At 32.3% G+C, this 11,935-nt stretch overlaps 1 protein-coding gene across 2 annotated transcripts; it reads left to right on the top strand.

Moving 5' to 3' along the window:
• The first annotated feature begins 5,326 nt into the window (after positions 1 to 5,326).
• On the top strand, positions 5,327 to 11,356 carry LOC100806960 (kinesin-like protein KIN-12F). Of its 2 annotated transcripts, none has more exons than XM_006575637.4 (16): positions 5,327 to 5,730; positions 5,874 to 6,011; positions 6,308 to 6,391; positions 6,503 to 6,628; positions 6,731 to 6,790; positions 6,877 to 6,930; positions 7,041 to 7,133; positions 7,237 to 7,332; positions 7,479 to 7,627; positions 7,948 to 8,097; positions 8,194 to 8,323; positions 8,420 to 9,448; positions 9,543 to 9,641; positions 9,722 to 9,838; positions 9,936 to 10,727; positions 10,851 to 11,356. In XM_006575637.4, the coding sequence occupies exons 1-16, from the start codon at positions 5,443 to 5,445 to the stop codon at positions 11,091 to 11,093; spliced, it is 3,648 nt and encodes a 1,215-aa protein (XP_006575700.1). In that variant the 5' UTR covers positions 5,327 to 5,442; the 3' UTR covers positions 11,094 to 11,356. The 2 variants fall into 2 exon arrangements, with proteins under 2 accessions (XP_006575700.1, XP_006575699.1); XM_006575636.4 differs by having other exon boundaries at positions 8,420 to 9,457.
• Positions 11,357 to 11,935: the final 579 nt, after the last annotated feature.

Raw genomic sequence — 11,935 nt, 5'->3', positions numbered from 1 at the left:
TATGCTGCTTATGACTTTTCTTTCTTCTTTTTCTGCTCCACACTTCACTTTCATTCCCCACCTACTACTTTGAGTGAGTGCAATTCTGTCCTCTTCTTCTTTATTTTCTTTCTAAATTAAAGTTTGATGGTCATGCAATATAAATTTAATACCTCTTATTCAATTATAAATCATTATTTATATAATTTTTAAGATAATTTTATAATAATTAATAAACTTAAGAGATAATTTTCTTTGAACTATATAATATTTAAGATAGTTTTGTATATCTAATGAATGTAACTCATCTACAAACTTACATTAAGTTTATGGAAAAAAAAACTTGAGAAGAAATAAAAAAAAACTTTAAATATAATTAAGATTCGAAGAGATATTAGTGTCTTGCCACTTAACTAATTCATCTTATCTGACAAGAAAAATATTCCTAAGTTTAAATATTTGAAAGAACATAAAATTACTTCTATATATATTCTCATCATCTTTTATTTTCAGAATAATTTTATAATCAATTCAAATGATCAAAATTTATAAGAATAAGATTCATCAAGAAATCAAAGATTCTAACGATAATAATTGAAAAAAATTATCATTGCTTAAGTTAAAATATTTATGTATCAATTCATTTCTTTTGTGTTGCTTTCACATAATTTTATGAATTTTTTTTATAAGAGAATAGTTTACTTTTCATTCTGTACAATCTTTTTCATGTTGTAATTTCAACTTAAATATAATTTAGTCCTTATAAAATGAGTTACTATTAATTTTAGATTTTATTAAAAAAATCTTTAATTTGTGTACATATGTTCCTTTAAAATATGAAATTATTGTTTTGATCTTTATAAAAACAGTAAATTTTGATTTTGGTTTTTGTTAAAAAGATTTTTTTTTTCATATATCATTCCTTAACGTGAAATCATTGTTTTTTCTTCTTCTTCATAAATATCTTTTTAGAGGTAATTTTGTTTGGAACACTAACAAACACTAAATGTAAATATCTCTTTTAGTATAAATTTGAACCTTAGTTTATCCGTTTGTGAGAATGAGTTCCTTTCACTTCACTCAACTCCCATTGGTATGAAATTGTTATTTTAAGTTCTTATAAGTTCTTAATGTTTATTTTAAAAATAACATTTATTCTGAGAATCTAAAAATAATTTTAGAAATGTCACATGCTCACATATAGTATCACAAACTAGTAGCTGTCACTTCGATATTCACTTAACCTTTTTTATTTTTTTAAAAATAAATAAATAACATTGTTTTAGGTATCTAAAAGTAATTTTAAAAGTGCCGGCCACATGTTGACAAGCTATACCACACAGTAGGGTTCACTTGAAATAGTTACTTGTTGTGAAACATATGAATAGTTGACAAATGTCACATGATAATAGGAATAAAAAATAGTAATTGTTTTAGATATTTGAGATGAAAAAATCAATTTTTTTCCACTAAAACTAAAATCAAGATTTATCATTTTACAAAGACCAAAAATATGTTTAACCTATAGTTTATCAATGTTATTTTTTTCCAATATATATTCTTTCTAGACAATCTCATTTAAGATAACGTGTGTACATATAAGAATTCAAAATATAATTTATCACCTTTCTCAACCCGAATATACATTTACTGGTTGTTATTTAGTCTTTTAGGTAGCGCCATGTACTGCGGTGATGTTTTGAATCTAACCTACAGAACATATCACGTAACATAGGAATTGAAATCAAACAATCATGCAACGCCTTGTGGTGGGGTTAGGGTTGCTTGAATAAAATCTTAGGTTTGAATTTCATTGTTGTCATTGTTAAAAAAATGCAATGCAGGACTTCAAATTAGTTTCTTGTTGTCAGTGATGTTCTCTCTCTGCATGTTACATATCCCTTTCTAAACTTTCATTATAAATTTTGAAAGAAATAATTAATTTTTTTGTGTATGTTTTTTCCGAATTTATCTGATGTTCTTGGAGGACTCAGGATCTGAGTTTGCCCGGGAGATTTCCTACTCTTCATCTCAGAAGATTTGAATTTGATGGCTATATAGAGCTACAACTACATATATATATATATATATATATCAAGTAATAATCAGTTAATCCTCTTTCTTTTCATGTATAATGTATAATCACATAAAAGCAATTTAACATTGTTGGTGTTTCTCTTCCTGTGTCATTTTTTTATGTGAAGAAAAATACGAAGTCAAATTTGATAATAAAAAATCCTGTGCAAGAAGTGCATTGATGTTTATCTAAGGAGTCTAGAACATGAGAGATTTCCTCGCATGATACCAACGGTCGCCCACTTATGAGAAAGAGCTTTTGCACTTTAGTTCTAGAAATTTGCCCTTCATGGCTCCCATGGCATATGCTTCCCCGATGTATTTTGCAAAGATTAATCATGGTGTACGTGGTCTTCTGCTTTGTTCATCAACTCAAAATGACTTATTAGAGGTATCACATTAAAAGAAAAAAAGACTTGGAGCCAGACAACAACTAATTTACTATTCAACAACCCTCAATTGTGTCTTTGAACGAGAAGTTAAATGGCGTGAATACGTTTCTGTAAAACAACTTAAGAAATTATGTTTCATCAGTTTGTTACTTATATCGTATTTACTTATTATATAAAAGCATTCTTAATAGCATATATATTGCAACTGAAACCTTGATGTTTCGATAATGGTCCGGGTGTTATGGGTGTGTAAGTCCCACACTGACTAATATGGAATTTTGACTGGAGTATTTAACTATTTAGTTTTATTTCCTTATCAATTAATATAGCATTAAAGTTAGTCGACAATATTTTTGAAAATACCGTCTATGATGTGGTTGCCAAAATAACATTTAACTTGATTTATTTTTTTAATAGGATTATGATATTTGAACACCTCCTTGTTTTGAACAATACTCCAAATCAAACTTAATCACAAGTTGTTATAATATTTAAATTAAATGACTTTTTTTTTGCCAAAATCAAACATTTAACTTTAAAGTGAAGTTTCATAGTGCTAATCTTTAAGACATTAACTCTAAAAAATAATATTATAATACAGACTTGGATATTATGAGACGGGTAAATCTCACATAAAATACTTTAGTATTTAGTTTTTCCTTTAGCGATATATCTTTTAAAAGACAATTTCCAGAATACTGTGATGATCTTTAAAAGTTAGATGCTTATCATGCATGTTTGAATCTTCTTCGTTTTTTTTGTTACATTGTTTGAATCTTCTTCTAAAGTTAGCTAATAACAATATAATTTTATTGGTGTGAAAAATTACCAAATTTTCATCAAACTATCATAATTAATTGTACCTTTGACAGGACTACTATACCGTCTATTATTGGAGAATGTCTCTTGAAATTTATCAAATTTCATTCATTATAGTTCTAGAATCAGATGTGACCCACTACTGTTAACTAGTCGTGGCCTTCACCGAATGAATTATTTTCCCTTGATTTCCTTAATGTGACGCGTGACTTGAAAGAATCCCAAGTCCCCTATAATAATAATAATAAAGATGGAAACCTGTATGCTCTTCCCCTCTGTCGTTTCTTCTTGCCTTTCTCTTTCTCTTTTGGATCGATAAGGAAGGATGTGCATTGGAGTGCTTTCATGTGCCTTTCTACTTTTGCTCATCAAATACCCTTTTTTCATCCTTGACATATATATAGTCGGTATATGGATGCCGCAATTTGCGTACAAAACTTTCAGATATTAGACACCTTAATGAAAATTATTGACCAATAAAGCTAGTATAAATACTAAAATAATATAATAGATTTCAATATCTTCAATTCTTTGAATTTTTTAGATTGGAAGGACATGTGGGTACCGTGTGAGACTTTTGATTTTTGCATTTCGCTGTTGCATTGCATATAAGAACAAATGGCGCAGTCAATTATTAATAGTGATCAGTTGTACCATTTCAAGAAAAAAGATATAAGCTTCTGGAAAGCTAATCAAGTAATTATTAAACTACGATTACTATTGTCTCGTGAGAGAATTGAAATATATGTATGGAGGAGGACAAGCTTGTAATTTCCTTCTTTTTCGATATTTTGAGGTGACAAAAAGATTTGTATCAATGGTGGGTACATAAAATTCAGAAGAAAAATATTATTGTTTAAGTGTGGTTATGTAGTGGCTAAGTGGAGACATGATCTGAATAATCCTTCTACTAGTTCATAAGTGGATTGTCTCTGGAGTAAAATAGGGACAACGGAATGCACAAAGATGGGGGTTGGTGGCTAGAAACCATAATGGAAATAGGAGAGGCTTTAGGTTTCCAATGACCCCTTCAAAGCAGTTTTTGAAGACCAATGGCGTAGATGAAGTCCCTTATCAGTTGGACATTCATATTTCTAAAGATGCAGTTGAATAATACTAGTATTCTATTGTAAAAATAAATAAAAAAATGCACTAAATGGCAGAAGATATGCTATCAATTTCGGCGCTAACCATGATTCTTATCATAAGGAAATTGTTGACGGTGGAAACTAAAACTCGAGCTAGTGTGGGAAAATCTTTGATATTGTTTTTGAAAATTTGAAATCATATATAAGTCAGGATGCATTGAAATAATGTTCATTTTCCATTATCATTTTCAATCAAATTAAGTTCTAACGAACACATATTCATGCCTCACCGGCGGTAACTACCTACTCCCATATATATATATATATATATATATATATATATATATATTATGAAAAATGATAAATGCACATCCCAAATGCTATTAATCACCAAGTGAAAGAGAAAAATAGAAAAAAAAAAAGTGATTTCGTGATTGGGTAAATTTCGGTAGGAAAATAATACTTTGACACCCAATATATGCCCTTTTATCAAATGGGGATTTTTTTTTTAAATTACCAAATGAGGTAATTTTTTAAAAAATTTCTCAATGAGGGATAAATTGTGGTTTCTCGACAACTTTAAGTTAGAAGTCATATGTATATTTACTACTTCTGAATTTTTTTTCCATAGTAAAGTCGTATTCATAAAATTTGACTTACCCTTAATTGAGAATTTTTTCAAAAACTATCCCATTTTTTAAAAAAGAATTATTCCATTTGCAGAGTTCTTTCAATTGCAGCTAAATTGTATAATTGAGATGTTTTATCCTTATAATATCCAAAGAGAGGGAAAAAAGAAGATAAAAAACATAGGAATATAAAAATCATAGTCACAACAAAAGCTCAATTTAAATTATTTGTCTTTAGGAAAGAAGAAAGGACAATTTGGTCATTTCATTCGCTACTATCCTTTTTCCAACGGTTATCTAAACCTCCTCAATTCAAAAACTTGCTTCTCTTCTCTGTCTTCACTCTACCAACGTTTGAATCCAAAACTTCTCTATCTCTCTCTCTCTCTCCCTCTCTAACTCTCTCTCTCTGTATAGCTTCATTGCTAGATTATTTGCTTGCTCTGCGAAACCATAACCATGAGGCAAAGCAGTAACGCAGAGACTCGTTTCTCTGGCACCATTTCATCCCCATCCCTCAAAAAATTTCTTCCCAGATCACTCTCTTCCAAACAAAAACCCACTTCAAACCCTAACATCCGAAATTCAGATGCAGAGAACACTCCTCCCACCGATCCCAACATCCTGATCAACCATGAACAATCGTTGTTGCCTTCCACAACCAAACAATCACACTCAAAAACCTCAATTTCTCAGAACCACCTCAAACAATCGAAATCCCCTCTTGAATCCGACCCATCAGTCAAGGTAAGAGCCAATTTTTTTTTCTCTTTTTGGCTTATTTTTTTTAACATTGAATTTGTAATCTGTGAACCTGAAGATGGGTATGTGCAAAAATTTCTGCTTTTTTTTCGCTTATTATAAATTATAATAATATTGTTTTGAAACAGGTTGTAGTGCGAATCAGACCTACCAATAACAATGGAATAGATGGAGATCGAACCGTTAAGAAGGTTTCTTCTAACACCTTGTGTGTTGGGGATAGGCAATTTACATTTGATTCAGTTTTCGATTCGAACACCAATCAGGTAAAAACTTCACTTCGTTGTGCTATTTGTGTAATTTTTTCATCTGTCACTAATTTTCAGTGATAGGATTAAGTTAAGTACTTACTATTTATATGACTTGTTTTTATGAATGAACAACCAGTATCTTTTATCTTTCAATAATTATCCATGATAGGATCAAGGTAAGTACTTACTATTTATATGACTTGCTTTTGTGAATGAAACAACTGGTAGTTCATTTCCTTTGCTTCTAAGTTGCTGCTTCATACTCGTAAGAAAAGATAAGTGCGATTTATATAAGCTGCTGTTTTTTTCAGGAAGATATTTTTCAGTCAGTGGGTGTCCCCTTGGTTAAAAGTGCTTTAGCTGGTTACAACACTTCAATTCTGTCATATGGCCAGGTACTAATTGATGTGTGCTACATTATTTTAACCTTTTAGTGAAAAAAATTATGGCATTCTAGATTGACTATTAAATGATATTTTTTTAATTTTCTTTTAATTCTTGGCTAGTCTGGAAGTGGAAAGACTTATACAATGTGGGGTCCCCCAAGTGCCATGTTTGAGGAGCCCTCGCCCCACAGTCACAAGGGAATTGTTCCTCGGATCTTCCAAATGTTGTTTTCTGAGCTTGAGAAGGTATGTTTTACTTCCTGCTTTAACCACTATATCTATTTTCTATAATGTTTTTGACTTTTGACTCTTTTTTTATTGTTTTCAATTACTATATTACTATATTAGGAGCAGCATGTATCTGAGGGGAAACAATTCAACTATCAATGTCGATGTTCTTTTCTTGAGGTAATTTTTTTATAAAACTTCCCATTTTGGCTTCCTTGCTTACATGATAATGATCTTGTTTCATTTTCTTCTGTTGTTTGAAACAGATATACAACGAACAAATTGGGGATTTACTTGATCCAACCCAGCGGAACCTTGAGGCATGCATATGCCATCCGTTTGTGCTACAATTTATCATAAAAACATTATTGACTAATACACTAGTTTTCCATTGCTGCATGCTTATTATGGCTGGTCCAAATTATTACAGATGAAAGATGATTCCAAAAATGCATTGTATATAGAGAATCTGACTGAGGAATATGTCACTAGCTATGATGATGTAACACAAATTTTGGTTAAGGTAGGGACTACGGAAGCATTAAAAAAATATATGTTGAATATTAGATGTCTACATGCTATTTATACTTTATCAGCTTAGCTAATTAGGTCTTTATATGCTGTAGGGCCTTTCAAGCAGAAAAGTTGGAGCAACAAGCTTAAATTCTAAGAGCTCTAGATCACATATAATTTTCACTTTTGTGATTGAATCTTGGTGCAAGGTATTGCCGCTATAATTGTACTTAATGCAACTAGCTACGGAAGACAAACACCCTTCTTTTTTCTTATTTAAGTTTGAGACAGATTTATATTGTTAATTTTCTCTTAGTTAATTGCTACCTCTGGTTTTCTTTGACTGGTGCTGCAGGGAATATCATCAAATGGTTTCAGTAGTTCAAAATCTAGCAGAATTAGCCTTATTGATCTTGCTGGACAGGACAGGAACAAAGTTGAGGATGCAGGCAAGCAATGTCTAAAGGAAAACAAGAATGTAAAGAAATCCTTATCTCAGCTTGGGTAAGATGTCATGTCACGACTAAATACCAATGTCTAAAGTTTGTAGTTTTTTAGTTATCCCAATATATATATATATTAAAATTGTCCTTGCAACACATACGTGGCTTCTCTTGATTTTCATTCCTGCCTCATGCTATTTAATATTTTTTATTTGTTATTTGCGATTTTAACTGTTTATTGCTCCCGTATTGTCTCTTCTGTGCCGCATCTAGTGTTGGTTGAAAGCAATATCTTGGTCTTATTTATTTATTTAATGGGTGAAGTTATCTTGTCCTTATTTTACTTCTTTGTGACCACCATTTTATTTCACTGCTGTGTAGGCACTTAGTAGATGCCCTGACTAAAGAAACTCACTCAGGAAAAGCAGAAGAAATTTCAAACAGGAATTCCTGTTTAACATGTTTACTACAAGAATCACTTGGTGGAAATGCCAAACTCTCATTAATCTGTTCCATCTCCCCAGATAACAAGTATTTACCTGGACCAAGGAGCATTACTTATTCATTTGTGTGTCTGACATCTTATATTTTGTTTCTAGTGGTAAAGATTGTATTTGTTGATTGTAGGAATAATGGTGAAACGCTGCGCACTCTCAGGTTTGGACAGCGAGTAAGAACCATTAAAAATGAACCTGTTATCAATGAAATAAAGGAGGATGATGTTAATGATTTAAGTGATAAAATCCGGCAACTGAAGGTATTATTTATCTTCAGGACTTTAGTGACATAGTTTTTAATAAATGGTTGATACAGATCTGGCATCAAAGAATTATGTGTGTTTGCTTTGGTGCAGGAAGAACTTATTAGAGCAAAGGCTGAGGTTCATAGCTCAGATGGGAGTAAAAATGGATACCTCCAGGTACGTAATGTACGTGACAGCCTTAATCAGTTGCGAGTCAGCTTAAACCGCTCTCTGCTCCTACCTTGCATTGATAATGACGCTGATGAAGAGGTAAATGTGGATGAGGAAGACATAAGGCAATTACGCCAGCAGATTGATGAATTGTACCATTCATGTGAAGAGAACCCTAAAAACATATCTGTCAGTGAAGATTGTGTCCAGTATTATTCTGTTGCTGAAAATTGTGACACAGATATGACCAGTGGTGATGAAATTGAAAAAGAGGAAGTATGTTATAGAGAAGCAATGAGTAAGCTATGTCTCGAGGAAAGTGAGGGATCAACTACCACATTGTATACATCAGCAGATGACTTTGCATGCACGGCTAATGCCTCAAGGACAATTAAATCTACATTCAGAGATAGCATTTCAGTTAGCTCATGTAGTCGGTCTCCAATACTTGGAGAACCACAGTTGTCTGAGTCTCCAAAAATCAAGAATGTCCATAGGAAAAGTGTGGCTTATTCACAAAGTTGTCTTGGAAGTTGGAACAATATGGCAGAGGAGAATATGAGTTCCAGTAATGATATATTAAAGCAATCATTTAAAGAGGGTGAGCAGATGCGATCGTCACTACGGTCAAGCAAGGTTTTTCAAGGTCCTACCCAATCCTTGGCAGCAAGCCTTCAGAGGGGATTGCAGATAATTGATTATCACCAGCGCAACTCAGCATTAAACAAATCTTCAGCTTCCTTCTCTTTTGAGTGCTTAACCTTGACACCTTGTCCAGAAGATAAGGATGATTCTTGTGATCAAATAATGCAAAAGAAGAAATATTCTGTCGACGAAAGAACTGCTAGCTTGCTTTGTGAATCTTGCCTCAAAAGAATATACGATCAGGATTCTACAGAGGTTCAAGATAGCATAAAGTCTAGGGTTGAAACAGCTGAAGCAGAAAATCCAGATGGACTAACAGATAAGGTTCCAAAAGTATGTCTTGTAGACGATTTCCAGAAAGTTCTGTGTTTAGTTTTCTTGTAAAACTCATTTATCTTTTTCTTTTTTTTGCTTAAAGGATTTACAGAGTATAATGGAAAAAGCAATCACGAGAGAAAAGGAACTTGAGAATGTTTGCAAGGAGCAAGCTGCTAGAATTGAAGAACTAAATCAATTGGTATAAAGAGTCATGTCCCTCATGAATTATGTCTGTGGTGTGAATTTTACATTACTGACAATTTAGTTTGGTTTGTCCAGGTGGAGAAATTGAAAGGAGAAATGGAAGTAAAATCTTCCATCATTGTGTATGATCCAGAAAGCAATAAACAGACTAGGCATGAAGAAGAGTATAACTCATTGAAAGATGAAGACAAGGTCAACTGTTGGTTTTGTAATTTACAATATAAAGTCCTATCCATTTGAATGTTTCAAACTGGCCCTTTTAACAACGTACCTTTTATATTGTTTGCAGCTTCCAAGGGGAACTTCCTTAGACAGGCATTTACCAGATATTATAGAGGAAAATTGTGAAATTAAAGAAGTCCAGGAAGAAGTAACTCAAAGAGACAGCTCTTTCAATGCAGCTGAGAAGGAAGAACTTCTTAAGGAGATCCAGAATCTAAGAAGCAGGCTGCAATTATGTAGTGATGCACCAGTTAAAAAGTCCACCGACAAACTAAGATCATCCTTATCATTAATGTCAAGATCCATTCAACTCCGAAAAAGTGGTGTATTTTCTCTTGATAATGGTGGAGATGAGCTAGAGAAAGAGAGGGAGAGATGGACAGAAATGGAAAGTGAATGGATTTGTCTTACTGATGAACTAAGAGTTGATCTTGAGTCCATCCGCCAGAGGGCAGAGAGGGTAGAGATGGAGCTGAGTTTAGAGAAGAAGTGCACTGAAGAGTTAGACGATGCACTAAAAAGAGCGATTCTTGGACATGGTAGAATGGTGGAACACTATGCCGACCTCCAAGAAAAATATAATGATTTGGTTGCAAAGCACAATGCTATAATGGAAGGCGTAGCAGAGGTGAAGAAAGCAGCGGCAAAGGCTGGAAAACGGGGTCATGCTCGCTTTGCCAAATCTCTTGCTGCTGAGCTTTCTGCATTGAGGGTGGAGAGAGAAAGGGAAGCAAAATTCTTGAAAAAGGAGAACATGAATCTCAAGATTCAACTTAGAGAAACTGCAGAAGCTGTTCATGCTGCTGGAGAACTACTTGTCAGACTAAGAGAAGCTGAGCATGCAGTGTCTGTTACAGAGGTAAAAATCCCATCAATTTTTTCAAATGCATTATCTTATTAACGCAACCCTAACTAATATCAATAGATAGGAGAATTTCGGACAATTCTAATTTTTCTCTTGATTTTTATATTTCTTATACAGGAGAATTTCACAAAAGTGCAACAAGATAATGAAAAGCTAAAAAAGCAAATGGATAAGCTGAAAAGAAAACACAAGATGGAGATTATTACCATGAAGCAGTACCTTGCAGAGAGCAAATTACCAGAGTCTGCACTGCAGCCACTAATTAGAGAGGATTCTGATGTTGTTCACAAGGATGCAACTTCCCGTGATGATCAGGCATGGAGAGTAGAGTTTGGAGCAATCTATCAACAGCATTATTAATTCGACATTTGTTGGATTGATTAACAATTGATGAGTTTAACAATCAAACTTCCAACAGTTTGCCTAGCATCAGATCCTTCTTGGATCAATAAGTAATCTATTCATACACCCATTTATATTATTCTTTGTATTGTTTTAAAATTCATTCTATTTTTTAAGCTGTGTGGAGTTCCAAGTCTATTCTGTTTGTAATAACATCGAATTATTTGTTCTTTACCGCTTGAATTTTTCTGGTAAATGCAGAAGAAGCTACAGAATTTTTTATGAGCAAATATTGTTTAGAACGGATAGTAGGATAAATCTGTACCCAAAAAACAAGACAACTCACAAATATGGTAAACTTTTAAATATTGTGAAGGCTATGAAGTTAAGGATAAAAAATAGTATTTAATGTTTTTTGTTATATTGACAATGAGTATATTTTAGGCAAGGGAATGGAGTTTTTTTTCGTGCTAATTAGTTTTATATTTTAAATAACTAATTGTTAAAGATAAAATGTGAAAATAAAAGCTTTTGAAACACGAAAAAAAAGCTTTTCATAACAAAATCTCGGTTAAACACACATTAGTTATATAAATCATTTCTGTCTTCTATGATCAACAAAGAGACTTATTCAATATAAATTATGCATTTAATATCTAAATATTTTTAAATAATTAGTTAACGATAGTGTGATTATGTCAAGCTTTCAATTCTAGACATAGGGTTTGACAAATATCCTTTCAACAATTTGAATTGATATTTTCAATATATTTAAAAATATCTTAATTCAAAATACATTTATGTCTGAAAAAAAATATCTTCCTAAGATTTGTCAAAGTTTAATGAAAAATAAATAAAGT

This window comes from Glycine max, chromosome 2, assembly GCF_000004515.6.
Source record: "Glycine max cultivar Williams 82 chromosome 2, Glycine_max_v4.0, whole genome shotgun sequence".
Taxonomy (NCBI): Eukaryota; Viridiplantae; Streptophyta; class Magnoliopsida; order Fabales; family Fabaceae; genus Glycine; species Glycine max.
Note: the sequence above shows the minus strand (reverse complement) of the source record. Positions and strands in the feature narration are given on the sequence as shown.

What these genes read in the sequence shown, in the direction of transcription:
- LOC100806960 (XM_006575636.4), top strand. Translation starts at nt 5,443, where the DNA reads ATGAGGCAAAGCAGTAACGCAGAGACTCGTTTCTCTGGCACCATTTCA. An exon ending in TGATTGAATCTTGGTGCAAG is followed by an intron (nt 7,333 to 7,478) that starts GTATTGCCGCTA and finishes CTGGTGCTGCAG; the next exon opens with GGAATATCATCAAATGGTTT. An exon ending in TCCATCTCCCCAGATAACAA is followed by an intron (nt 8,098 to 8,193) that starts GTATTTACCTGG and finishes TGTTGATTGTAG; the next exon opens with GAATAATGGTGAAACGCTGC.